Below are 26,409 nucleotides of genomic sequence, written 5' to 3'. Positions count from 1 at the left end.
TTTGCATGGAATATCTTTTTCCATCCCCGCACTTTCAGTTTGTATGTGTCCCTAGGTCTGAAGTGGGACTCTTGTAGACAGCATATATGAGTCTTGTTTTTGTATCCATTTAGCAAACCTGTGTTTTTTTTTTGTTTTTTTTTTTGGCAGTATGCAGGCCTCTCACTGTTGTGGCCTCTCCCGTTGTGGAGCACAGGCTCCAGATGCGCAGGCTCAGCGGCCATGGCCCACGGGGCCAGCCTCTCCGCGGCATGTGGGATCTTCCTGGACCAGGGCATGAACCCGTGTCCCCTGCATTGGCAGGCGGACTCTCAACCACTGCGCCACCAGGGAAGCCCAGGCCTGTGTCTTTTGATTGGAGCATTTAATCCATTCACATTTAAAGTAATTATCAATATGTATGTTCCTATGACCATTTTCTTAATTGTTTTGGGTTTATTTTTATAGCTGTTTTCCTTTTCTTGTGTTTCCTGCCTAGAAAAGTTCCTTTAGCATTTGTTGTAAAGCTGGTTTGGTGGTGCTGAATTCTCTTAACTTTTGCTTATCTGTAAAGGTTTTAATGTCTCCACTGAATCTGAATGAGATCCTTGCTGGGTAGAGCAATCTTGGTTGTAAGTTTTTCCCTTTCATCACTTCAAATATGTCCTGCCACCCCTTCTGGCTTGCAGAGTTTCTGCTGAAAGATCAGCTGTTAACCTTATGGGGATTCCCTTGTATGTTATTTATTTCTTTTCCCTTGCTGCTTTTAATATTTTTTTCTTTGTATTTAATTTTTGACAGTTTGTTTAATGTGTCTTGGCATGTTTCTCCTTGGATTTATCCTGTATAGGACTCTCTGCACTTCCTGGACTTGCGTGGCTATTTCCTTTCCCATGTTAGGGAAGTTTTCAACTATAATCTCTTCAAATATTTTCTCAGTACCTTTCTTTTTCTCTTCTGGAACTCCTATAATTTGAATGTTGGTGCATTTAATGTTGTCCCAGAGGTCTCTGAGGCTGTCCTCAATTCTTTTCATTCTTTTTTCTTTATTCTGCTCTGCAGTAGTTATTTCCACTATTTTATCTTCCAGGTCACTTATCCGTTCTTCTGCCTCAGTTATTCTGATATTGATTCCTTCTAGAGAATTTTTAATTTCATGTATTGTGTTGTTCATCGTTTGTTTGATCTTTAGTTCTTCTAGGTCCTTGTAAATGTTTCTTGCATTTTCTCTATTCTATTTCCAAGATTTTAGATCATTTTTACGATCATTACTCTGAATTCTTTTTCAGGTAGACTGCCTACATCCTCTTCATTTGTTTGGTCTGGTGGGTTTTTACCTTGCTCCTTCATCTGCTCCCTATTTCTCTGTCTTCTCATTTTGTTTAACTTACTGTGTTTGGGGTCTCCTTTTCGCAGGCTGCAGGTTTGTAGTTCCCATTGTTTTTGGTGTCTTTCCCCAGTGGGTGAGGTTGGTTCAGTGGCTTGCGTAGGCTTCCTGGTGAAGGGGACTGGTGCCTGTGTTCTGGTGGGTGGGGCTGGATCTTGTCTTTCCGGTGGGCAGGACCACGTCCAGTGGTGTGTCTTGGGGTGTCTGTGAACTTAGTATAATTTCAGGCATCTTCTCTGCGAATGGATGTGGTTGTGTTCCTTTCTTGCTGGTTGATTGGCATTGGGCATCCAGCACTGGAGCTTGCTGGTTGTTGAGTGGAGCTGGGTCTTAGCGGTGAGACAGAGGTCTCTGGGAGAGCTCTCGCCAACTGATATTACATGGGGCCGGGAGGTCTCTGGCGGTCCAATGTGCTGGAGTCAGCTCTCCCACCTCAGAAGCTCAGGCTTGACACCCGGCCGGAGCACCAAGACCCTGTGAGCCGCGCAGCAGTGAATGTGGCGGTCTCCGTTATGAAGTCTGATTACAAGGGTCTTCAGTAGCTGCTCAGCTAGAACAGGCTGACTCGGGAGCACTTTGTCTACGAGGCTATCTCCAGCAGCCCGTGGCTGAAAGAGTAGGTCTTCGCATGCGCTGCCAGAATCTTGAACATTTATATAGAGGTCTTCGCTGGGTTCAGTCACGGATTTGGTACAGGTGGTCTCAAGAACACCTTACTCTCTCAAGGCTGTGCGCTTGAAACAGCTCCTACACCTGAGGATCTACAAGCTGCAGAAAGATGAGACTGCCCGGGGCCGCGTGCAAGCCGTGATTCTTGCCACGAGCCCTGCTGCTGCTGTCGTGGAAGTGAGTGTATCTTTATTATACTATACCTTCTATCATTTTATTTAAAAAATGAGTGAAACTTGAGAAAATAACACAATCTCCTTCAGCTTTTGCTGACTTATCAATCTTGCGCTATATTTAATGAGAGATAAATGCCAAGAACCTTTCTGAAAGTGAAAATTATAAGAGGACTATGCTCTGAGAATTTCCCTATAGTCCTTATTCTCTTTCTTTTTCTTAAATGACATCATAGTGTCATGTGAAGATATCCAGAGAAGCTCTCTGTGTTGCAATGAAGCATGGTAAGCTAAACAAAATAAACAATTTTACACTATGTAAAACATTTATTGTGTGTGTGTGTGTGTGTGTGTGTGTGTGTGTGTGTGAAGCATGGGCTATTACTCATTTATTTAAAGTTCAGATACCAAAATTTAAAGTATAAAAACCCTGAAACATCACTGATTCCAATGATCACTGTTTTCTTATTTATCTTTACTTCTGTTGAAAATTTTAACATGAATTAGTTGGGTTAACAAAATAACATGGACAACTTAAATTTGGAAGAGAAGAAATGTATAAGTTTTTAAAAGGAGTTCTATGGCAAGGAGGGATATTACTGGGCCCATTGACAAAAAGTGACTCAGAAACACACTCAGAATTATACTTCACATGTGGAGATCAGAGCATATATTTACCTTTCTGAACCTTGTCACAGAGAAGATAAATCTCTTCCCCTCCAGTTACGCATCCAGCTGTCCTGTCCATCCTTACTATTTTCAAGTTGGAGGCATTTGGGGCTTCTGTCCACAGGAGAAAAACAACAAACTTCATTATTTATCCTCAGCTTCACATGCTAACCTCCTATGAGGGACCTTAAAGAAAGTTTAAATAGATGCTTTCACTCATACTGCTTTAACAAGGATATAAATAAAACAAAAATGCCTTCTGAAACCCTAAGAGCACTTCTTGGGCATGGCTCATTCATTATCACCAAAATAGATGAGACACAAAGGAGCAGTATTTGTTTCTCCCACTAACACAGTAAGAGAGATTAATAGAGAAAGAGAAAGAAATTTTCTGATGTTTCAGGAAGTTCCAAGCTAATGGATGTGTGGAATTTCAATAAGGTCAAGACTTTAACCCCAAACTTATGTCCATGATACCATTTACAAGAGTCCTAGAAATTTAGGAGAAGCACAGTTTTCTAAAAGTATTTATTAATTTTTATTCTACAGAAAAGGAAAATGAAGATGTTATATTTCTTTTCCCCAAACGAAATTAGAATTCTGTGTGGTTAAGGGGTAAAAGTTTTGTGTGGTAATAGTATAAGGCTTCCCTTTTTTTTTTGGCTCCAACAGCTGCATTTTAACGTGATCTGTGGTATGTGAGTCTACATCAGTTTATAAAGCTTTCACTTCCCTTCAAACATGTTTAAATTAGAGAAATCAGTTAGTTGTTTTACTTGGGGCATGGCGTTTTCTACTTAGACCAAACTCTATAACCTTTCAAGGAGCCTAAATACTGCCCTTGTAGACTTTTTGGAAATATCTGTTCAATAAATCCCATGCATACCAAATAAGAAATTTGCATGGTAAATGCTGAAGACCACTGTAAAACTCTTTCAAAAACTCCAGGAACTATAGACTGAAGTAGAATTTTGAAGCTACGAAATATCTGTACTGCTCACTTAGTTAACCTGAAGTTCCTAACTTGATAAAGCTATAACATGCAAGAATGAAAATGGATAAGAATAAGAGTTGTCTTTTCTGAGATACTCTTCTCATCTAAGAGCACCAACAACATATCCTCATAGTAAGGAATTCATAAATAATAAGAGATTTGGGGCTTCCCTGGTGGCGCAGTGCTTGAGAGTCCGCCTGCCGATGCAGGAGACGCGGGTTCGTGCCCCGTTTCGGGAAGATCCCACATGCCGCGGAGCGGCTGGGCCCGTGAGCCATGGCCACTGAGCCTGTGCGTCCGGAGCCTGTGCTCCGCAAATGGGAGAGGCCACAACAGTGAGAGGCCCGCATAACGCAAGGAAAAAAAAAAAAAAAAATAAGAGATTTGGCATTGCACGTAGAAGACGACAACGGTGATCTGAGGAAGATTTATTGAGCACCTCACAGTATTTCACTTTTAATCTCAACATCAAATTTTAAACTAAATTTTAGTATTCTCATTTTGTAAGATGATAAATATGAGGCTCCAAGTGATTAAGCTACTTGCCCCAGGAATCAGAGCTAGTCAGTAACTGCTGGGGCCAGGGTGGAAGTCTGTTCTTGACTTTACAGCAAGCTGCCTCCTATCAGAAGTCAGGTACTCACTGCTATCATAGATGGCGTCTGATACCACGGGTTCCAGGCGCCTCGTGAAGCTGCCGGTGCTGTCTGGAAGGAAAGCTGTAAACATAAGCCGCACCACGCTGAGGTCCATCTCCTTTGTCTGCTGAAGAGCTGCCTGGCGGATGATCTCTTTTTCCCGATCTAGGACCAGACAACATGGGGTATTCATGCCCAGGAAAAGAGTAAAGCATGAACGTTTTAGATAGGATGCTTTTATAAAGCCCAAATAAAGAACATCAACTTAAAATAAAAGTCTTTTTTTTTTCTTTTGAAATTCTTCATATTGTTAATACAATTTTAAGAATTATCTATTTATGTCATCCAAACGTAAAGGCATCAAAAAAGGGCCTGCATTTTCTCTGGATCGCAGTAAAAACTGTCCTGCATGTGTCAAACTGCCTCTCTCCTATCTTCCCCTGCCCTGTCCCAAGACACAAAGGATGTGATGGAATGGAATGCAGTAGCCTGACTATGCCTCACTTGTGTGGAGGAATGTGAAAATTAAGTATTCCAAAAGCTCTCTGGGCACAGGGACTGTATTCATCCCACAGTGCCCGGCACAGTACCTGGCACTAAGCAAGTACAACTCAACAAGTGTTTTTAAGGAGCCAAACGACTCCACTGCACTGGGCTCCTTCCCTCCTGATGGAGCTTTCATACTGATGGACATAATCGTACTTAACTTAAAATATCATAAGAGGTGATAATTCAAGTGATAAGTACTATAAAAGAGCTACAATTGAAGTGATATGAAACTTCAAAGGAGGGGAGAATCCAGAGGCTTTGGAGCAGAAGAGGCATTGCTCTAAACCTTGAAAGGATGGTAGAACTTGAACTTAGGAGGAGAATGAAAAAAGGCATCCCAGGAAGATGATGGAGCAGGGACGGAAAGAATGTGCCAAAGAGAGAAAGTGAGAAATTGTGGTGCTTCTATGGTGTAGTTCAGTTTGACAAGAAGGGATGTAGTGGGAAACAAAGTCGAAAATGCAGATTGGGGCCAGCTCTTGGGAGGCCTAGAATGCCAGGGTACGGAATTTGGATTCTGGACGCAACAGGGAGACACTGAGTAGCAGTGACCTGTAGGCTTCAGTAAGATCCATCTGGCCATAGGGTGTAAACTAGATTAGAAGTGGGGAGGGACAGAGGCAGAGCATCAAAAAATGGAGTGAAGAGGGGAACCCCAGAGAGCACACAACAGCTGGACCACGAACTGGAGATGCAGCAGAGGTGACAAGGAGGACTCAAAGATGATGTGAAGCTTTTGAGGATGAACAGCAGAAGACAGAACATGGCTAATGGGAAAATGATTGTCTCTGGACTGCCTGAGTATGAGCTGGTGACAGGATGGCCAGACGAAAGGACAACACATAAAAGCAGAAATGGCATATGTGGTGAAACAAGGATTAGGGTTGAAAGAAAAAAACATAAGTGAAGGCAGGAAAACATAAAATCATAGCATTTTTGTGATAAAGAGGATAGCTTACAATGAGCCTGAAGAGCCCAAAGAAAGAAAGATTCCTTATAATAAGGTGAGCTGGGGGAGGTATAACAAAGCAGGTGTTCTTTGAACCATGTCTTGAATTCTGAACTGGTTCTGACACGTTGAAAAGGGAAGGGTGGGGTGTTTTAGGTAGAGGAAAACACATACAAAGGTATGAGTATGCATCAGTGTTCAGGGGGCGGTGATGGGGAGAGGTGGGTACAGGTGGGACCTCAGATAAAGCTGGAAAGGGGGCTGAGGCCCAGCTTTGTATGCCAGGCTATGGAGGTACAGATTTTATTCTAGAAGTAGCAGGATGCCATCAAAGGTTTCTGAGCAGGGGAAGGGTGAGAGCAGCTTGGGGTACAGACCAGGAGAAGGAGAAACCTGGGGCATAAGATGAGCACATGGTCTACACACAGGACAAGGAGAGCCAGAGCTCTCAAAGGAGCAAGGCTGGGAAAGTGATACTCACCTGTGAGCTGCCGGTCTCCTCCACCTTCTGCTTGTAAATAGGCAAGATCAGGATGCACCAGAAGTCCGGGGTTATAGCCCCTTATACATGCATCTGTCATTCGTGCTTCCAGTGTTTCAAATACTTTTTTCTTTGTCACATGAAGTATACCCAGGTTTGCAAAGCTGGAGAAAAAACAGTAACAGCACCAACAACCAGAATTAGGCAGTCAATGACTAGAGAGTCCTGTTTTTTTTGTTTGTTTTTTTTTTTTTTGAGGTACGCGGGCCTCTCACTGCTGTGGCCTCTCCCGTTGCGGAGCACAGGCTCCGGACGCGCAGGCCCAGCGGCCATGGCTCACGGGCCCAGCCGCTCCGCGGCATGTGGGGTCCTCCTGGACCGGGGCACGAACCCGTGTCCCCTGCATCGGCAGGCGGGCTCTCAACCACTGCGCCACCGGGGAAGCCCGAGAGTCCTGTTTTACCTTAGCTATGGATTGAGAAAAAATGCACAGGCCCTCAATCACTGGCCCTCAAACACATTACTATTCCTGCAGTGAAACATACAAGCAGACTCACCAAATGGAATAATAAAGACTATAACCAGCTGCACATCATGTCAGGCTGGGTTTTGCCACCAAATCAGTCTGTGGTAAAATGAGAAAAATCTTTTCGTTTTCAAAGCTTACTAGACTTGCAAATTATGAATAAGGGAGTGGGGTATACATATCTTAATAAGAAAGTTTTACCTAGACTCATTTTAAAGTATTTTTCTAGGAGAGTTGTATAAGAAGAAATTTTAATTCCAATTATACTAACTTTTCTAACTTTTTAAAAAAGAATACGCAAAATACTATATTTAGAAGATTTTTTTTCTTTTGGCTCATCCCTGGGTTTCTAGACGGGATTTAATGTCTACCAGGAATCCCACCTCCTCCTGGGCTATCTCTAAGGTTGGAATTATTTATGACCACTAGAATGTCCAACTCTACATGTACTCAGTCTTGAGGTATACCTTCCATCAGGGATGGATAACTTTTTATATTGTGAAGCCTACATATCCATAAAACAAAATATGTTAATATGCTAATTAAAGCAACTGAAGGGATCTTTAAATATATAAAATGCTCCAGCCATTCATGTTTTAAAATAAAGTACATGAAACAAAGAAGTGTATTCAATAAATGTAATACAACAAACAAACAAAACAGCACTTTTACCAAGGAGACTCATTCGGTCAACAAATATTTATTTTGCTCCTTAGTACCAGGCAGCGTCCTGGGTGCTTCTGTCAACAGTAAAGGAATCCCTACCTTCATGGAGTTTATATGCTAGTGCAATAACAGAGAGGAAACAAACAAGTAAATTTTATAATTTAAAAGGTAAAAAGTGTTACCAAGAAAAATAAAGTAGGAATGGGGAAGAGGAAAGGCAGTAGTAGAAGGCACGGCACTTAAAAATAGGAAGAGGCCAGATAGGGCCTCACTGAAAAGATGTCAACTGAACAAAGACTTGAAGGAAGTAGGGGGTGAGACATGGATACACGGAAAAAGAACATCTGAGGTGGAAGGAACAGCAAGTACAAAGACCCTGAGGTAGGATCATGCCTGGTGTCCACAAGACAACAACGGCAAACAGGCCAGTGTGGCTGGAGTGAGATGAACAAGGGGTCAGAAGTAAGTAAGGAGTTCAAAGAGATAAGTGGGGCACCGTTCTTTTAAAGCCTTGTAAGCTTTTGTAAGGACTCTTCTTTTCCTCTGGCTTTTACTCAGAAAGAAAAAAAAATATTAGCAGGAATATTAGAGGAAAGATAGAAATATTACGATAACTGGATCAAATGAAATAAAGAAGATAATGTTGGAAAACTAGATAAACTAGGGAAAGAAAACATAGGAGGTGAAGGCTGAATGAGATGAGCACTCATACAGAGGCCCAGAGATGAAATGATACAGGTGTACAGACAGTGATGAAAAAAAGTAGGACAGCTGAGACAGACACCGAAAAGAAAATACAGAATATAAGCCCCTTGAGAGCAGAGATATCCAGTGACTAGAGACCTGGGTGCTTAATAAATGTCTACTGGATAAATAAATGCATGAATTAATCCAGCACAGAAAAACACGCAATATGACACATTGGTATGCATGGAGGCACAGGGGGATTTTCAGAAACAACACCTCCATATTTTGGCCTTTTAGGCTTTACTCCTATACAGACACCACCCATAACTACAGGAAAACGAGGCTAATCTTCTAGGTAACAGCAATGATAAACACGTGTGCAGCACTTTACCACCTAGAAAGTGCTTTTCATGTATATTATCTAATTTAATCTCTGTGAAAAGTCATCATCTGTATTTTTCATTATGTGAATAATGATTTACTCTGGAAATAAATGAAACAATACAGAAGTCAGTCTTCCACCTTAGGTAATGATAGAGCAACACAGACAGATTGAATCTCGCATTTTAAACAACAAAAAACATATGAAAAAATAGTTTTCAGACACTGGACAATAGGTGGCATAGGACAGTGAGCCTTAAGAAAAGGAAAACAGGGCTTCCGTGGTGGCGCAGTGGTTGAGAATCTGCCTGCTAATGCAGGGGACACGGGTTCGGGCCCTGGTCTGGGAAGATCCCACATGCCGCGGAGTAACTAAGCCCATGAGCCACAACTACTGAGCCTGCGCGCGCGTCTGGAGCCTGTGCTCCGCAACAAGAGAGGCCACGACAGTGAGAGGCCCGCGCACCACGATGAAGAGTGGCCCCCGCTTGCCATAACTAGCGAAAGCCCTCACACAGAAACCAAGACCCAACACAGCCAAAAGTAAAAATGAATAAATTAAAAGAAGGCTCAACATTTAAAAAAAAAAAAAAAAAAAAAAGGAAAACAAATAAGGTGAATCCTAAAATTATGCTGCCTTAATATCTAGAGAGAGCTTCCAGGCTGCAGTAAGGAAGGTGGCGGGGGGAGCCCAAACAGGGCCTGCTGATCTCCCTGAGTTTAGGAGACAAAGGAGTTCAACAAGGGTAGAATTCACAGGCCAATACCAGAGAAGAAAGAACCACATACCGAGAGACACTCAGAGCACGTGTGAGAGGAAATGACCCAAGGCTGGGAAAAGAACAATCAGAAGCACAGGCAAAATAGCCCCTGGATCACACACAGGGCTAGAATAGTTCAAGAAATCTTGTGATACACGAAGTATTAGAGTGTACAGTCAGAAAGGTATTGCCTTTCTAATGGCATCAAGTTAACCCTAGACTAAAGGCTGCTCTGGTCTCCCTAAAAAGGCTTAAAGTCTAGAAAGGATCAAGCTATTCCCAAACTTAACTTCATCCCAATGCTCAAAAATATTTAGAAGCATAGAAAATAAAAAATCCAACTACCCACAATCCAAAATTCAAAATGTCTACCATCCAATCAAAAATTACCAGGCATACAAAGAAATAGGAAAATATAACTCATAATGAGCATAAAAATCATTCAATAGAAACAGATCCAGAAATGAAATGAGACAGAAACAGAATTTGTAGGTAAGTACACGGAAAAGCTATGAGAGGTATACTCCATTTGGTCGAGAAGAAAGCATTAGTATGCGAAGGAGAGGCATGGAAGATATAAAAAAGACCCCCCCAAAACCCGTAGAGATGAAAACTACAACGTCTGAGAAGAAAAACACACCACATGGGATTAAGAACATATTAGACAGTACAGACAAAAGATTAGTGAACTTGAGGACACAGTAAAAAAACTATCTGAAATGAAACTGAAAAAGATGAAAAAAATTTTAAAAAGAAGAGATCATTAATGAGCTGTGGCATAATTTCAAATGGCCAAATATACATGAGGTTGATGTTTCAGAAGAGAAAAGAGAGGAGTGGATGGAAACAAATATTTTAAAAAATAATGGCCGAAAATTTTAAAATTTAATAAAAACTATAAACCCAGAGATCCAAGGATCTCAACGAACCACAAAGCACAAGAGACATGAATACAACACTAAAACTTATCATACTCAAACTGCTGAAAACTAGCAATGAAGAGAAAATCTGAAAAGCTGATAGAGAAAAAAACTGACACACTATGTACAGAGGAATAAAGGTAAGAATGACAGGAGACTTCTTTTTGGGAACAAGGCAAAAAGCCAGAAGACACTGAAGTAGCATATTTTAAGGGCATGAAAGAAAAACCGTGTCAACCTGTATTTCTATACTCCTCAAAAATATCTTTGAAAAACGACAACAAAATAAAGACTTTAAGATGTACAACGGGAAGAATTTATCAGCAGCACACCAATGGTATAAGAAAAATTAAAGGAAGTCAACACATGGGTAAGTATAAAATACTTCTTTTCCCTTATTTAAAAGTTTCTTTAAAAGATAATTGACGATTTAAAGCAAAAATAAAAGACAATATACGGTGAGATTTACAACATATGCAGATGTAAAATATGTGACATAATAGCACAAAGGTCAAGAGAGGGGAGATGAAAATATACTGTTAACATGCTATACATAAAGAGGTAAAATGCTACTTGAAGGTAGACTATAAGTTAAAGATGTATAATATAAACCTAAAACAATGGCTAAAAAATACAAAGAGGTATAAATCTAAAAGGAGATAAATGAAATGACAAATAATCAATTAATCTAAAAGAAGGCAGGGAAAGGGGGAATGAAGAATAGATATGACAAGCAGAAAATAAACAGCAAGATGGCAGATTTAAACACAGCCATATCAGTAATCGTATTAAATAAAAATCACCTAAACACCCCACTAAAAGACAGAGTATGTGAGACGGAATACAAAGTAAGACCCAACTATATGCAGTGCATATTTACTTTTGAGTATAAACACACAAAAAGGTTAAAACTAAGAGGATGGGGAAAATAATGTTCCAAGCTAACATTATTCAAAAGAAAGCTGAAGTAACTATATTAGTTTCAGTCAAGGTAAATTCCAGAGCAAAGAATATTACCAGGAATAAAAAAGAAGGTCATTCCATAATGATAAAGGGATCAATTAATTAAGAGGACATAAGAATCCTAAATTTTTATGCATCTAATAAAAGAGCTTCACAGTACAAGAAGCAATATCTTACAGAACTGAAAAGAGAAATAGATGTATTTATGAATATTGTCAGATTTCAATACTCTTCTCTCAATAATTAATAGAACAAGTAGAGAGAAAATTAGTAAGGGGAGAAAAGCTTTGAACAAACAACCTGACCCAACTGACATTTACAGAACATGCGTTCAATCTGATCAGACTAAACATTCTTTTTTAAGTGCACCAGGAACATTTACCAAGACAGACCAGGGCTTCCCTGGTGGCACAGTAGTTGAGAATCTGCCTGCCAATGCAGGGGATACGGGTTCGAGCCCTGGTCTGGGAAGATCCCACATGCCGCGGAGCAACTAGGCCCGTGAGCCATAACTACTGAGCCTGCGCATCTGGAGGCTGTGCTCCGCAACAAGAGAGGCCGCAATAGTGAAAGGCCCGTGCACCGCGATGAAGAGTGTCCCCCGCTTGCCGCAGCTAGAGAAAGCCCTCACACTGAAACGAAGACCCAACACAGTCAAAAATAAATAAGTAAATAAATAAATAATTTTTAAAAAAAGGATTGACTTAATAAAAAGATAGTCCCTCCATAAAACAAGCCTCAATACATTTAAAAGGAATCAAATGATACCAAATATTCTCTTACCACAATGGAACTAAATCAGATATCAATAACAAAGTTACCCAGGTAGGAGTACATTTAAATCAAGACTGGCCACATAATAATTAACTGTTGAAGGTGGGTGACGGGTACAACTAAGGCTCACTATGCTATTCTTTCTACTTTTTTACATGTTTGGAAATTTCTATAATAAAATGCAAAAGAACAATGAGAGCAGACATTATTAGGATAAAAAACAGGAAAAAACAAGGATCATAAATGTTAACATGTGAGAATGCAAAATGGTGCAGCCACTTTGGAAAACAACTTGGCAGTTTCTTTTTTTTTTTTTGCCACGCCATGTGGCATGTGGAACTTCCCTGACCAGGGATCGAACCCGTGCCCCCTGCAGTGGAAGCCTGGATTCTTAACCACTGGACCACCAGGGAAGTCCAACTATTTGGCAGTTTCTTATCAAGATAAATGTACTCTTAGCACACATCCCTACAATTCCACTCCTCAGTATTTACCCAAGCCAAGAAAAATGAAAACTTATGTTCACACAAAAGGTGGCTTTGTTCTGAAAACCTGGAAACAAACCAGATGTGCTTCAACAGGTGGATAAACTGTGATATATCAACACAATGCAACACTACTTATTAACTAAAAGGAATAAACTACTGACAGACTCAGCAATCTGGAGGAATCTGAAATACCTTATGCTAAGTGAAACAAGCCAGAGCCAAAAAGGCTACATATTGTATGATTGCATTTGCATATCATTCTGGAAAAGGCAAAACTATGGGGGTAGAACAGATCAGAGGTTGCCAGGGCCTAGAGTTGGGGGGGGAACCTGACTCCAAAGGGTCACACAGGGATTTTCAGGATGGGGGATGGGGGGAGGGAATGAAACTATTCCACACCTTAATTGTGATGATTATATGAGTATTTATCAAAACTCATAGAACTGTACACTTTAAAGGGTGACTGTTACAGTATTTAAATTAATTTCAAAAATTTTTAGAAAGACAGGTTATCACAGTTAATAATGGGTTAGTAACGGGACTAGGGCTACAACCCTGTTTCTTTCTCAAAATGCCATATTCTTACACATCAGTGGTTTTCAAAGTATACTCTCCAGACCAGCAGCATCAGCATCACCCAAGAATTTATTAAAATGCAAATTCCTGGGCCTCATCCCAACCCTACTGAATCAGAAACTCTGAGGGTGGGGCTCAGCCATCCGTGTTTTAACAAGCCCTCCAGGTGAGTCTGATGGCCCCTAAAGTTTGTGAACCACTGCTCTACACGATGAGACAGGGCAATGAGATCAGAACCTCTGGAAGCAGGGCCTGGCATCAGTATTTTTACAAAGTGACCAAAGGTGACTTTAATCAGCAGCCAGGTTTGAAATCCTCTACACTGTGCCAGATGCTGCCATCATTATGATCGTCTGGGAACTGCCTCTGCCCTTTGGCTAGGTTCAAATCCCCAGGTCCTTGGGTTGGGATTCTAAAGTGCCTCCTCCATCTGGCCTTTCTTCACCTCCAGACTCAAATATTGACTTCACGGCTGGCCTGAGATTTAAAAGCAGCCCTTGACTCACAATACACACCCTAGGTTTGGAAGTTGGATACTTCCAATCTCAGTCCAGACCTTGTCCATTTTCTCCAAACAGCTCCTTTTCTGTGCATTAAGGTTGAACCATATGAAACTGCCAGTAGCTAACTGTTCTTGGATCTACAAAAATAGCAGTTTAATATGATCTGCATTAGCTCATTGAGGGAAGACTTGCTTCTGTTTTGCATTTTTATATTTATATATCTACTTCGAGTGCTTACCATTGGTATATGCTGGAAATATTAGTTTAAAAAAAAGACAAACTTCACATCTGTCTAAATCAGGGCTGCCAGGAAGCAAGCAGAGGGTGTGGTGATTATTGGTGAGGAAGGTGGCTTAAAGCAAAGTCAAGTAACAGTTTCCATTGAATGCAAATTTCAGAGAACTAAAATGCTGTTGAAACAAACTGCTGATATTCAGGATAGAAAATAAAACACCAAACAAAGATTATTTTTATGAGGACAGGCACTAAGGACTAACTAAATAAGTGAGTAGGAAATAAAAAGTCAAAATTAAAGCTAACTAAAAGAAGTTAAAAGGACAACCCCCCTGGGCTTCCCTGGTGGCGCAGTGCTTGAGAGTCCGCCTGCCGATGCAGGAGACGCGGGTTCGTGCCCCGTTTCGGGAAGATCCCACATGCCGCGGAGCGGCTGGGCCCGTGAGCCATGGCCGCTGAGCCTGCGCGTCCGGAGCCTGTGCTCCGCAAATGGGAGAGGCCACAACAGTGAGAGGCCCGCATAACGCAAGAAAAAAAAAAAAAAAAAAGGACAACCCCCTCAAATTAAACCAATCAAACTTATAATCATGACTTAGTTATCTAAAACATGAATAGTTTAATATAGATAAGAAAATGTCTTCGAAAATATAAATTAAATTTTACTGAGAACTCATGCTGAGAGTAAAGTGAAGAGAAACACTCCAAAGTAAAGGTTATTCTTTTGGTTTTGATAATTTAGAAGTTATTTATCTTCTCAGTGTCATTTTCCATATACCTTTTTTTTTTTTTCTTTTTGGCCACACCAAGTCCGGCATGCACCATCTTAGCTCCCCAACCAGGGATCGAACGTGTGGCCCCTGCATTGGGAGCGCAGAGTCTTAACCACTGGACCACCAGGGAAGTCCCTCCATTTATCTTTTTTGATGTGTTGGATTGATGCCCTGCTTATGAATCTATACTCTTAACCTAAACTGTATTGAAAACTGCTTATCATGGTTCTGTTTCTAGTATTGACAAGTCTAAGGAATAACTCTGGCTATCTTCCTAAATTTCTCTATATGCTATTCTTACCTACAAGTTAGAACTAAATAAGAATAATCGTTGACATCCTGTAAATACACATGAGGCAAGTTGGCTCATGTTATTTCATAGTATTAGCTAATGTTAGTTCAGTGTAGAATTTGGATGTAAAGGGCCTGGAGGTAGATTCTGTAGCCTAACATTCAGATTTTATAAGGGAAGAAATTAAAGTCCCCAAGAAGTCATGCAAATTGCCCCCAGTCCTACTGTTGTGAGTGACAGAACTGGAAATAGAATTCTGGTTTCCAGACCACCAGCATGAGACTCTTTCTACTAAAATGCAACAGGTTCTGGTATTAGAAACTTAAAAAAAAATAAGAGAGACAAATGAAATCATGAAGGAAATACTGCATTTTGGGAAACACTGTACGCACAAGTTTCTCAGTTAAAAGTCAAATTATAAAAGGAGCACCAAGGTTTCATAGAGCACTCTGAATGGGAGAGGCTACTGAGTCTACTGTAACTCTTAGGTGGCATCCTCTTGATTACATTTCTTGGTGAAACTGCATAGTATTAGAAAACCCCACAGAGCTATGACCAGACATCTTGATGATTACATTTACAAGTTTAGATGCTCAAACTGTGGGACGAATGAATTCTTCCAACTACCGAACCCCTCATGCCAGCACTAAAAGAGAGTAACAAATTTCCTCACTTTCCTTGGAGACAAGGAATTTACTTTTACTCCTGCTCTAGGTCCCAAATTAAATAACCATTAGTTCCTCCCCAAATCCTCAAAGACTACTAAGGCAAACCACAGAAACACCAAATTACAGATACCATACTGGAATGTTTATAATAACAAATACTGTTAGTAGGGAACTTCATGTATAATTTCCTCTGAAGGATATGATTATCACACACATTAAACAGGACCAAAGAGAATATACACTTCGTACTGACAGTAGCCTACTCGAGTAAATCTGCAGAGACACTAAGTGATCAATTAGGCCGAAATTCTTTGACAATTACCCTGCATTTCAAAGCTCTCATAGGTCAGTCAGGAACTGTAAGGGTATTCCAAAACAAACGATGACCAACTGTGACACACAAGAGGAAACAGGCCAGCCTTTCAAGAGGATGTTGAAACAAGTTCATTTAAAGCATAGTTGAATTTTTCAAATCAATTTAGGCTTCTTCCTCCAATCTAGAGTTTTTTTTTTTTCTCTGACATCAAAAGAATCAGATTTTAGTGACTTAAAAGAAAGCTCTCTAGGTTTTTCACACTTGAAAATTTTAACAGTCAAACAAAGAAATACCAAGGAACATGAAAGTTCAACCTCCCCAATAACAGCCAACTTGAAACCTGATCGGAATTCAAAGCCTGAAATGTTACCATCAGCTTAATTATAGTTGATTTAAACAATTTCTTTCTTTTGAGTGAACAGTCTGGATTAACTGGGATTTTACCGTAAACTATTTAAACCAGTATTAGGAAGCCCTGAAAGATATTCCTGTAAATTAGACAAATTTAATTAAAAATTTCTTTTGAATTGAATTTATTTCTATAATACTTCATTCATTAAAAATGGCTTGTTTTATCTCTCTGACCAACCCTTAAATGAATATGTCTCTTTGTATTTACATTTCAAGTCTAATGAACGCCAAAACAAATTTGTAATCCTTGGTTGTGCACACTTTAAAAAAAAAATTGAAGTATGGTTGCTGTACAGTATTATATGTTACAGGTGTACAATATAGTGATTCAAAAACTTTAAAGGTTATACTCTTTAGTTATTATAAAATATTGGCTGTATTCCCCATTTGTACAATATATCCTTGTAGCTTATTTTATACCTAGTAGTTTGTACGTCTTAATCCCCTACTCCTATATTGCCCCTCCCCCCTCCCCTCTCTCCCCACTCATTTGTTCTCTATTATCTGTGGGTCTGTTTCCTTTTTGTTATACTTACTAGTTTATTTTTTAGATTCCATACATGAGTGATATCATACAGTATTTGTCTTTGTCTGACTTACGTCACTTAGCATAATACCTTCCAGGTCCATCCATGTTGCTGCAAAATTTCATTCTTTTTTATGGCTGAGTAGTATTCTATTGTGTGTGTGTTGTGTGTGTGTGTGTGTGTGTGTGTGTGTGTGTGTGTGTGTGTGTATATATATATATGTATATATATATATATACACACACACACACACACACACACACACACACACATCTTCATCATATATATATATATGTATATATATATATATACACACACACACACACACACACACACACACACACACATCTTCATCATATATATATATACATATACCACATCTTTATTCATTCATCTGTTGATAGACACTTAGGGTGCTTCCATATTTTGGCAATTATAAATAATGCTGCTATGAACACTGGGGTGCATGTACCTTTTTGAATTAGTGTTTTGGGTTTTTTGGATATATACCCAAGAGTGGAATTGCTGTGTCATATGGTAGTTCTAGTTTTAGTTTTTTGAGAAACCTCCATACTGTTTTCTACAGTGGGTGCACCAATTTACATCCCCACAAACAGTGTTTGAGAGTTCCCTTTTATCCACACCCTCACCAACATTTGTTCTTTGTGTTCTCTTTGATGACAGCCATTCTGACAGGTGTAAGGTGGCATCTCACTGTGGTATTGATCTGCATCCCTGATACTTAGCGAGATCAAGAATCCTTTCATATGCCTGTTGGCCACCTGCAAGTCCTCTTTGGAGAAGTGTCTAATCAGGTCCTCTGCCCATTTTTTAATCCGGTTGTTATTTTGATGTTGAGTTGAATGAGCTGTTTGTATGTTTTGGAAATTAAGCCCTTATCGGCCTTATCATTTCTGTGCACACTTTCTAAGCAACACAGAACTGAAATAATATTTACCTATCCACTTCATGCTCAACATGTTCACACTGTATATCGAGAATCAATAGTTCATTAAGGGAATCACCAAAGGTATGAAATCATCCATAAACTGTTGATTTCTGCTATAGCCAGTTTTCTTCTAATTTGTCCTTATCCTTATTTCCAGAAGGAAAATATTGCTAAAAGTGGCACAAATGTCTCATAGGTCAAGTGACTGCATAATTTATCATCCAAACTGGGCCACTTTTGAGAGTGAAAGAGGGTGCTATAAATAATTAGGCCAGGACAACAGGTACAAAGTGGGTTGTATCAGGGAAATCCAGACAAGTGGGCACCTTACTCTTTGGAGTCCTCAGAGTCCAAGTGAGAGCTCAAATTTTCATTTTCTGGGGCTCTCTGAGGGTCTTGGAAAGACACTTAATAAAAAGGGCCTGTTCCCTGGCTGCCATGTTTGATCTGCACCTCCCTTCCACCACATCATACACCCTCACTTACCCGACCACCATGTCCTTGGGTCCAGCAGTTACAGTGCAGATGCCATCCTCACAGTGTTTTCCCACCAGGCTGTGTGCATGCAGGTGGATGTTTTTTCCATTTGTGACCAACTGAACAATAACCTTTGCAGGTCCCACATAGTTGCAGATCTATATAAGAAGCACATTTAAAAGTTAGCACATCTGACTATATTACAACATGGGAAAATGCTTAAGACATGCCAGTTAAGTATAAAAAGTGTGATATAAACTTAAACATATCTGTACATATACGACCACAGCTCGGTTTTGAAAAATATGTGATGAACAAATGATGAGATGGAAATAAATTAAAATACTAATGGCGGTTGTTTTGGGTGTGAAAGATATTCTGCAGGAAGCAGACCATTTAAAATACAGCACGTATTGTTAACATTGGAAGGAAGAGCACATCTTGGAGGATGCTGTATCCCCTTCCTACTAACCAGGAACACATTTTCAGCTGCACCTTCATTGCATTTTTGGTCATAAAAGCTGGGTAAAAGATCAGTGAGAAGGGTATTGGGGTTGATTGATTGATGGAAATCAAGAGAAGGAAAGAGGTGACCAGAAAGAGTCTGTCCTAACTCTCTGCCATGAGATTAGGCAGGAGAGAGAGTCTTGCCCAGGGACCTGGCTATGAAGCTTGGCCATGGACACCCAAGCCCATGGAATTGGCCTGCAGTGATCTGTTTCTTTAATTCAAATAAGTGTACTGCCTAAGTGCAAACCCTTAGATCTGACACCTGTTTAGCTCTCGTTTTATAAGATTTTTTCATTTAAAGTAATTTATATTTTTTATTGTTATACCTTTAAAATGATGACAATAGCAATAAAAAGAAAACTGCAAGGAGATAATGACACTTTAAGTAAAGAGAGCTTGGACACCCTTTTCTCCTCTAGTTGGTTCACCAGCCCTCTACAGGAGACCACAGATTCCTTCCTTGAGAAAGCCCCAACACTAAAATCATACTCACAGACAAGACCAATGGGCTTATTTTTAAACTTCCTGAATATTGTAAGTCAGAAACCTGTGATAAATTCAGCCAAACTGTTGGAAATGCACTGTATCTCCTCAAAGGGTGGATGGCTATCCTCGTTTGCCCGGGAATGAGGGGGTTTCCTGGGATGCAGGACTTTCAGGGCTAACCTAACTCCTTAGCTAACCTAACTCCAGGTCACCCTAACTCCTTAGCTCATATTGTCTCTTTCTGAGGAAGTATATGACCTAAATCCAGGACCTCCCAACTATACAATCGTTAGAAATATTTCAATCTGCACAAGCAACCCTTAGCTCAGAAGAAAAAGGAAGTAGATAGAAATCTCATGTAGCGATGGATCCTTGATGGATGTCTTTCTGATATACACTTGAGGAAGAACCTACGCTTGCCAGTAAAATTGCTTGGAAACAGAATTCCTTTCCACCAATCTACTTCTACTATAAATACCATCAAATGAATTTATATTCCACTGAGGCATAGTTTTGTTAGGATTTTTTCAGTATGGATTTTTTCCCCAATCCAATCTCCCACTGTAAGAGTTGAGGAGAAGTTGATCAGAACTGGGATTATTCCCCAGAGGCTTTTGGGGGAGAGAAGTTTCCTCTCCTAAACAAAGGACAGACTCCCCTCTGTCCACAGTGTAGCTCCACTGGAAACCTTAGGGCCTCTCTGCCTGAACCCAGGCTCAGAACCGCTGCAAAAGTTTGCTTCCCAACCCACTAACACCCCTTCCCAAGGAGCAGGGCCACCTGCGGGAATGTCCTCCAGTCCTTGCAGAGCAAGCTAATCGCAAAGAATGCTTAGGATTAAATTAGCTTCTGACCACCTCAGAGCACAAATAAATAATTTCTTAAATAGGTTAAGCACTTAAAAAGCCCCCTGGGCATAAAACCAATTATGAACTTAGTGCTTTCCCTTTTATAACAGGTAGAAAGCCTTTGCCCTTCAGGGTAGGACAGGGAATGAAAAGTTCTGGGTTTGCTCCAAAGTTGGCTGTTGTCCCTACACACTCCCTGGATTGCTGATGTCAGTTCTGTGTCTTGGTGTCAACATCTGAAATCAGCCTTTGTTATGATGACATGGTTCACAGGGACTTCTTCAACAGTAAATAAACAGTGAAAGAGCATGAAATAGACCATATCATTTCACTTTTAAGTGCACTGAGCATAGGAATGCAACAGTGTAAGGCATGACGAAACGCTTCACTTGGGTGAAATCAGGTAGGCTTTCCACTTAAGCAGGACACCAGAAGGAATCCATCCATTAAAGCCCAATCCCTTTGGATATCTGGACCCTTCAACGTTACCACTACGACGGAATCAGTCACAGGCACTGAAGGAAAGAGGTGGGAGGTCTCCTCAAAAAGTACTCACATCTTTTTCTTGCTATTACTTCATGATCGAAGGGTGGCAAGAATGAGGAACTGGGTAGTCTCTGAGGTAAAGGGCCTGAAAAATGTGCCAATGACTAATGTGCTGTTTGATCCATTTGAAAGAGCTCAAGTCAGCATGGCATCATCTGGTTTTTCACATAGGCCACAGGGCAACGACAGGGAGGCCCCTGGGTTTTGTGGACTTTCCAAAATACTGACTGAAGGAAGAAAGCTGAGGCATGGGGACACACACAAAAAATTACTATTTTCTATTTTCAGGCTCGATGGCTAATGAAGACAGTGGAATTCTACCTTAGGGGAGGGAATACTTCATAAAATGCCACAATGGCTGAGAGCTATTTGCAACTGACTCAGAAATTCATTTGTTCTATGGAGAATCAGATTATTTTTATTCAGCCTCCCTTTTACTTCTTTGCATAGTGGTTCCCTTGAAAATTAAGTTTATAGAAAGCAACTGTGTCTGCCAGAAAGGGTGGGTTATTTTTTAAAGAGTCTGAGCAAAGCAAGCTTTTAATAAACACTAATGGCTTAAATACAAGTTAAGCTATCACTTAAAGCCAAGGAGACAAAGGTGACAATCAGCTACCAAGGGACACAGGAAGAGCATGTACTTGACAGGCAGACTAGCTAGGTCTGAAGACAGTTCCACTGTTTACTAGTTCTGTGACCTTGGGCAGTGTTCAGCTCATCTGTAAGATGGGGATAATAACAGGACCTCACAGGTTTGTTATGAGGATTAAATACATTAATGCATGTAAAGTCTTGAAGACCACTGCCCAGTAAATAACAGCAATACACAGTGTTAACCACTATCTTATTACTGTAATACATTCCTCTACCTAGAGACCTTTAAATAATACAACTGCCCTGAGGTGAATGTTTATAAATCCCGTTTAAAGGCAGGTGGCTGGAATCAATGACCAATTCAGGCCACTTCTATTCCTAGGGTAAGACTTTTTTCCAGAGTGACATATTTATTTTACTGGGCTTTGTTATTTATTTATTTATTTATTTTAGTAATAATTATGTTATTGTAGTAATACCTATCATTCTTGGAGGTGCTCAGCTTTCCTTGGCTTCCTTGATGAAATCAAGCCTTTCTTCCAGGAGCTTTATGACTCAATACCTACTGATGACCACAGGCTAGATCTGCCTTTTGAGTAAGAAACAGAAACCAAGTATCTCAGATAATACCAAACTTAGTCAAATCACCTCCTTTTATTTAAAGCAACGAACTCTGTCATGCTCTGGAAAAGTGCATATGCTGATTCTTTAAAGCTGATTAAGAGAAGTAACCTAGAATTTTCTAAGAATCAGATTTTGAAAGGTCCACTTTATTTGCCGAGTTAATTTGGACATATCACTTTGGCAGAATGTAGAGTCAACATGAACGTGAGACGTGACACATAAAGTAGCTCTTTTCTGCTGAGTTTTTCCTCACGAAGTGATGATGATGATACCTGAAGAAGAGGAGGGGAAAATCCACACTTTTCAAACAGAAATCTACCCTAACTTTACTTGTGCATCTAACTTGGACCTCTACTGCTAAAGCAGCAGAGGAATGTGGTTAAATTCAAGAGCTCTGACGCCAGGCTGCTGTGCTCGAGCCCCTCTGTTGTCACTTAATAGCTGGGCCAGCAGGGAAGGATGGTTAACATCACAGGACATCAGCTTCTCCACCTTTAAAATCAAAGTAAGAATACATTTGCTTTCATAGGACTGTTTTTAAGGATTAAATGAGTTAAGTGCTTGGCACCTAACAGGATTAGCAATCTCAAATATAAACCCTCTCTCCTATCCAGGCTATCACCTCACCAACAACCAAAATGTATCCATTTATTCAGTGAGTACTTATTAAGCCCCTTCTATGTCCCATGCACTGCAGTAGGTCAGGGAATGGAGGGATACACAGCTGAGTAGAACACAGACATAACTCCTGTTCTTACGGGAATTAAAGAGTAGGACCGATACTACTCAAAAATATCACAAATAAACGTAAGTGCATAACTATGAAGCACTTACACAGGACATGCAGAATAGGGATTTGACCTGGTCAGGAAGTCAGAGAAAGCTCCTTGAGGGAGTAATGAGGGCTGAGCTCTCAAAGAAGAGTTAAGAATGTAACAAGGGACAACGGGGTGGGTGGGGGTTGAGAAGAGTATTGCTGGCAGGGAGAGCAGCACAAACTGAAAGCTCTGTGGTGAGAGTCCGACTCATCATCTCCTCAGTCGTACTTACTACCACCTCTCAGGGTTTCCTTCCCGTGGTTCCTACCACCTGAGGGTGTCCCTTCCTTCTCTTCCCTGTGTAGAACCATCCATTCTTCAAGGGTACAACCTAAATCTGAATCTTCCATGACACTCCCTTCACCACTTGAGCCCACAAAACACCACCACTGTCCCATTTTTGGGGAATGTGATAGGAAGAGGGAAGGAAAATTATACAGAGTTCATTGCAGCAAGAAGATGGTAAAACCAACTGGCAACTGAAGGGTTACTGTCTTACCTCTCTTGCTTGTTCAACTCCCAGAGCACATCTAGCTATACTTCCTCACTTTCTTTTTTTTTTTTTTTTTTTTTTTTTTTTTTTTTTTTTTTGCGGTACGCGGGCCTCTCACTGCTGTGGCCTCTCTCGTTGCGGAGCACAGGCTCCGGACGCGCAGGCTCAGCGGCCACGGCTCACGGGCCCAGCCGCTCCGCAGCACGTGGGATCCTCCCGGACCGGGGCACGAACCCGTGCCCCCTGCATCGGCAGGCGGACTCTCAACCACTGCGCCACCAGGGAAGCCCTCACTTTCTGTTTTTATGGAAGGGAAGGGGACTTGTTAACTCAGCCCATCTTCACATCAGCCCTGTGGGATCAGTAGTGCCACCCAATTCCACAGCCAAGGGAACTGAGGCACATTACGATGAATTAAACTGCCATCATTCCTGTAACTGGAGTGATTGGGCAGCCCTTTGAACTTGGGTCTGTCCACCTCCAAAGCCCGTTCACATTTTCCATTACACTGGCTACCACTTGGCTTAATCACTTTTTCTTCTGTATATGTCCAGTGTGCAGTGTTCCATAGCTCTCCTTTGCCTAGCACAGTGTTCGTGACAGCTATCCCTGAAAAACCTGTTTGTTTGGTTTTGTTGGTGTGTGTTGTGGGGAAGAAGGTCTCAGTGAGAGGTGTGAGGTGGCAGAAGTGCACTTGTCCCCCTGTAAGGCTTGTTTACAAACAAAATCATGCCACAGACATTATTAAACTGTGCATTGATTCTCCTCTGTTACGGCGCAAGTCATATTACAAAATGAAGAAAAAGGAGGAGGAGGAGGACAAGGGAAGTGGGGAGGGAGAGGAGGAGCTGGAGAAGGAAAGAAAAGAACATGATTTTCATAATATGCCTCCTCTCAGTGACGCAAGAGACTTTACTGTTCTTTATTCTTTATTATTTGTTGAGTACACAGGAAGTACTGAATAACCTTCATCAAGCAAGACAGTATAGAACCATATCTAGTAGTTTCTGGCATAGGGTAGGAAGATGCTTGGTAAAGTTAGTTCCTTCTTTTTAAGCCAGCAGACTTCAAGCTGATCCAATCTGGGACCAAATCCCAGCTCTTTCTTCTTCCAGCTCTGTGGGCTTACACAAGATAAATAACCTCTCTGAGCTGCACGCTCTATACCTACAAAATGGGACAATAATGGGACCTCAGAGGGCTGCTGTGAGAACCACATAGTGTCTGGCAAATGACATGTACTATGGAAGCACCAGTTTCTTTCCTTCTCTTTTATAAAAAGGGGCTGTTTCCCTCCTGGATTTCCCAATGACCCTGTGAAGCAGACAGACTTGGCACTATCATCCCCATTTTGCAGATAAGAAAACAGTTCAGACAGATTAACAAATGACATAACCCAAGGTGAGACAGTCAAGATCCGGAGGATGCTGGAACTCATCCTGAGTCTTCTGAATGTAGATGCAGTGTTCTTATAAGATGGGATGACATGAAAATATCCTCTTTGGCCCACTCACTGTTGATAACATGGTTGTTTTTCCAGTAGTGCTCCTGGACTTGCATTGATTCATTCACATTCTTTCGTCTTTTTTATTGCCCTACTTATTTGACCAATAGCACATGTGGCTCAGATGTTTGCCTGGGATTGGAAGGGCAAACTGGGCCATTAAACACAAGAAAATAGACAAAGAGGGCTTCATCAACTATGTAGAGAAGTGGAATAAAATCACTATCTATGTAAAACTCCACTTTGCAAGTTTTGAGTTTTTTGTCATACTTTGACCCCTGGTTTTTGTTTTATTTGAATTTTCAGTTTCATTACATCAAATATAGCCACTTATAAATCATATTTCTTTCAGAAAATCAAGTAACACACTATTGCTAACTCTGGGGACTGCTGGGGACTTGCACCTCAATAGGTGTCATTATCTCATTAATTAAAAATAAATGTTTACCCTTTGCATGGCCCAGTTGTTCATGGTTACAAAATAATATGTAACTTATGGATGAACTGTGTTGCAAATGTTCATTTATAGGCTGGTTTTTTTTGGAACCTGGCTTATAAACCTGGTTTATTCTTTTATTTATTTTTTTAAATAAATTTATTTTTTAAAAAATTTTTATTTTTTAAAAATAAATTTATTTTTTAAAATAAATTTATTTTTTTTAATAAATTTATTTTTTTTAAAAGTAAATTTATTTATTTATTTTTAAAAGTAAATTTATTTATTTATTTTTGGCTGCATTGGGTCTTTGTTGCTATGCGCAGGCTTTCTCTAGTTGCGGTGAGCGGGGGCTACTCTTCGTTGCGGTGCACGTTGTGGTGGCTTCTCTTGTTGCGGAGCACGGGCTCTAGGCGAGCGGGCTTCAGCAGTTGTGGCGCGAGGGCTCAGTAGTTGTGGCACATGGGCTTAGTTGCTCCGCGGCACGTGGGATCTTCCTGGACCAGGGCTCGAACCCGTGTCCCCTGCGTTGGCAGGTGGATTCTTAACCACTGAGCCACCAGGGAAGCCCCTAAACCTGGTTTATTCTTAAATAGAATATAAAACAGTAGTATTCTTTTCTACTGAATTTCTTTTCTACATCTCCTTACCCTCATTGCTGCACTACGTGCATTCTCAAATTCTTTTTTTTGAACAAAGCATAAAATATATAGTATTTAGTCAGACCTTTAAAAGATATCCCCAAACTAACCACTTCTTACCGTCTCTACTGCTACTCCCTGGTTTCAAGCCGCCATGATTAGTTTCCTATGCCTCCCCCACTTCCCCATGGCCTGTTCTCCTAGGTGATCCCGTTCAAGTCAGGTCATGCCAAGTGTGGACACTCCTCCACTCAAAGTCCTCCAAAAGTGAAAGCTGTTGAAGATGAATGAGTCGTCAAGGGGACTCACTGTAGTGTTCTGGGTATATATGATTACAGTTTTCCATGGTAAGAAGTTAAAAAAAACCCTCAGACCCTCTAATGGCTTTCCATCTTAAAAGCCAAAGTCTTTACAAGAGCACACAGGCCCTGGGCCCTCTGACCCCACTTCCTATTTCACCTTGTTTCTTACTCCTTCTGGAGCCACATCAGCCTCCTTGCCAGCTCAGCTCCTACCTGAGAGCTCCTGCCTA

At 40.7% G+C, this 26,409-nt stretch overlaps 1 protein-coding gene across 3 annotated transcripts in view; it reads right to left on the bottom strand.

Moving 5' to 3' along the window:
* The window catches only part of NFKB1 (nuclear factor kappa B subunit 1), a 125,179-nt gene that overhangs the window by 40,531 nt on the left and 58,239 nt on the right, over nt 1–26,409 (bottom strand). For all 3 annotated transcript variants that reach the window (XM_007463813.1, XM_007463812.1, XM_007463814.1), the window contains 4 exons: nt 18,387–18,535; nt 6,489–6,652; nt 4,516–4,674; nt 2,887–2,991 (listed from right to left, as the gene is read on the bottom strand). In XM_007463813.1, the coding sequence (XP_007463875.1) occupies nt 2,887–2,991; nt 4,516–4,674; nt 6,489–6,652; nt 18,387–18,535 (577 nt within the window). The remainder of the gene's footprint in view (nt 1–2,886; nt 2,992–4,515; nt 4,675–6,488; nt 6,653–18,386; nt 18,536–26,409) is intronic.

This window comes from Lipotes vexillifer, unplaced genomic scaffold (genome assembly GCF_000442215.2).
Source record: "Lipotes vexillifer unplaced genomic scaffold, Lipotes_vexillifer_v1.1 scaffold49, whole genome shotgun sequence".
Lineage (NCBI taxonomy): Eukaryota > Metazoa > Chordata > Mammalia > Artiodactyla > Lipotidae > Lipotes > Lipotes vexillifer.
This window is presented reverse-complemented; position numbering and strand designations above follow the sequence as displayed.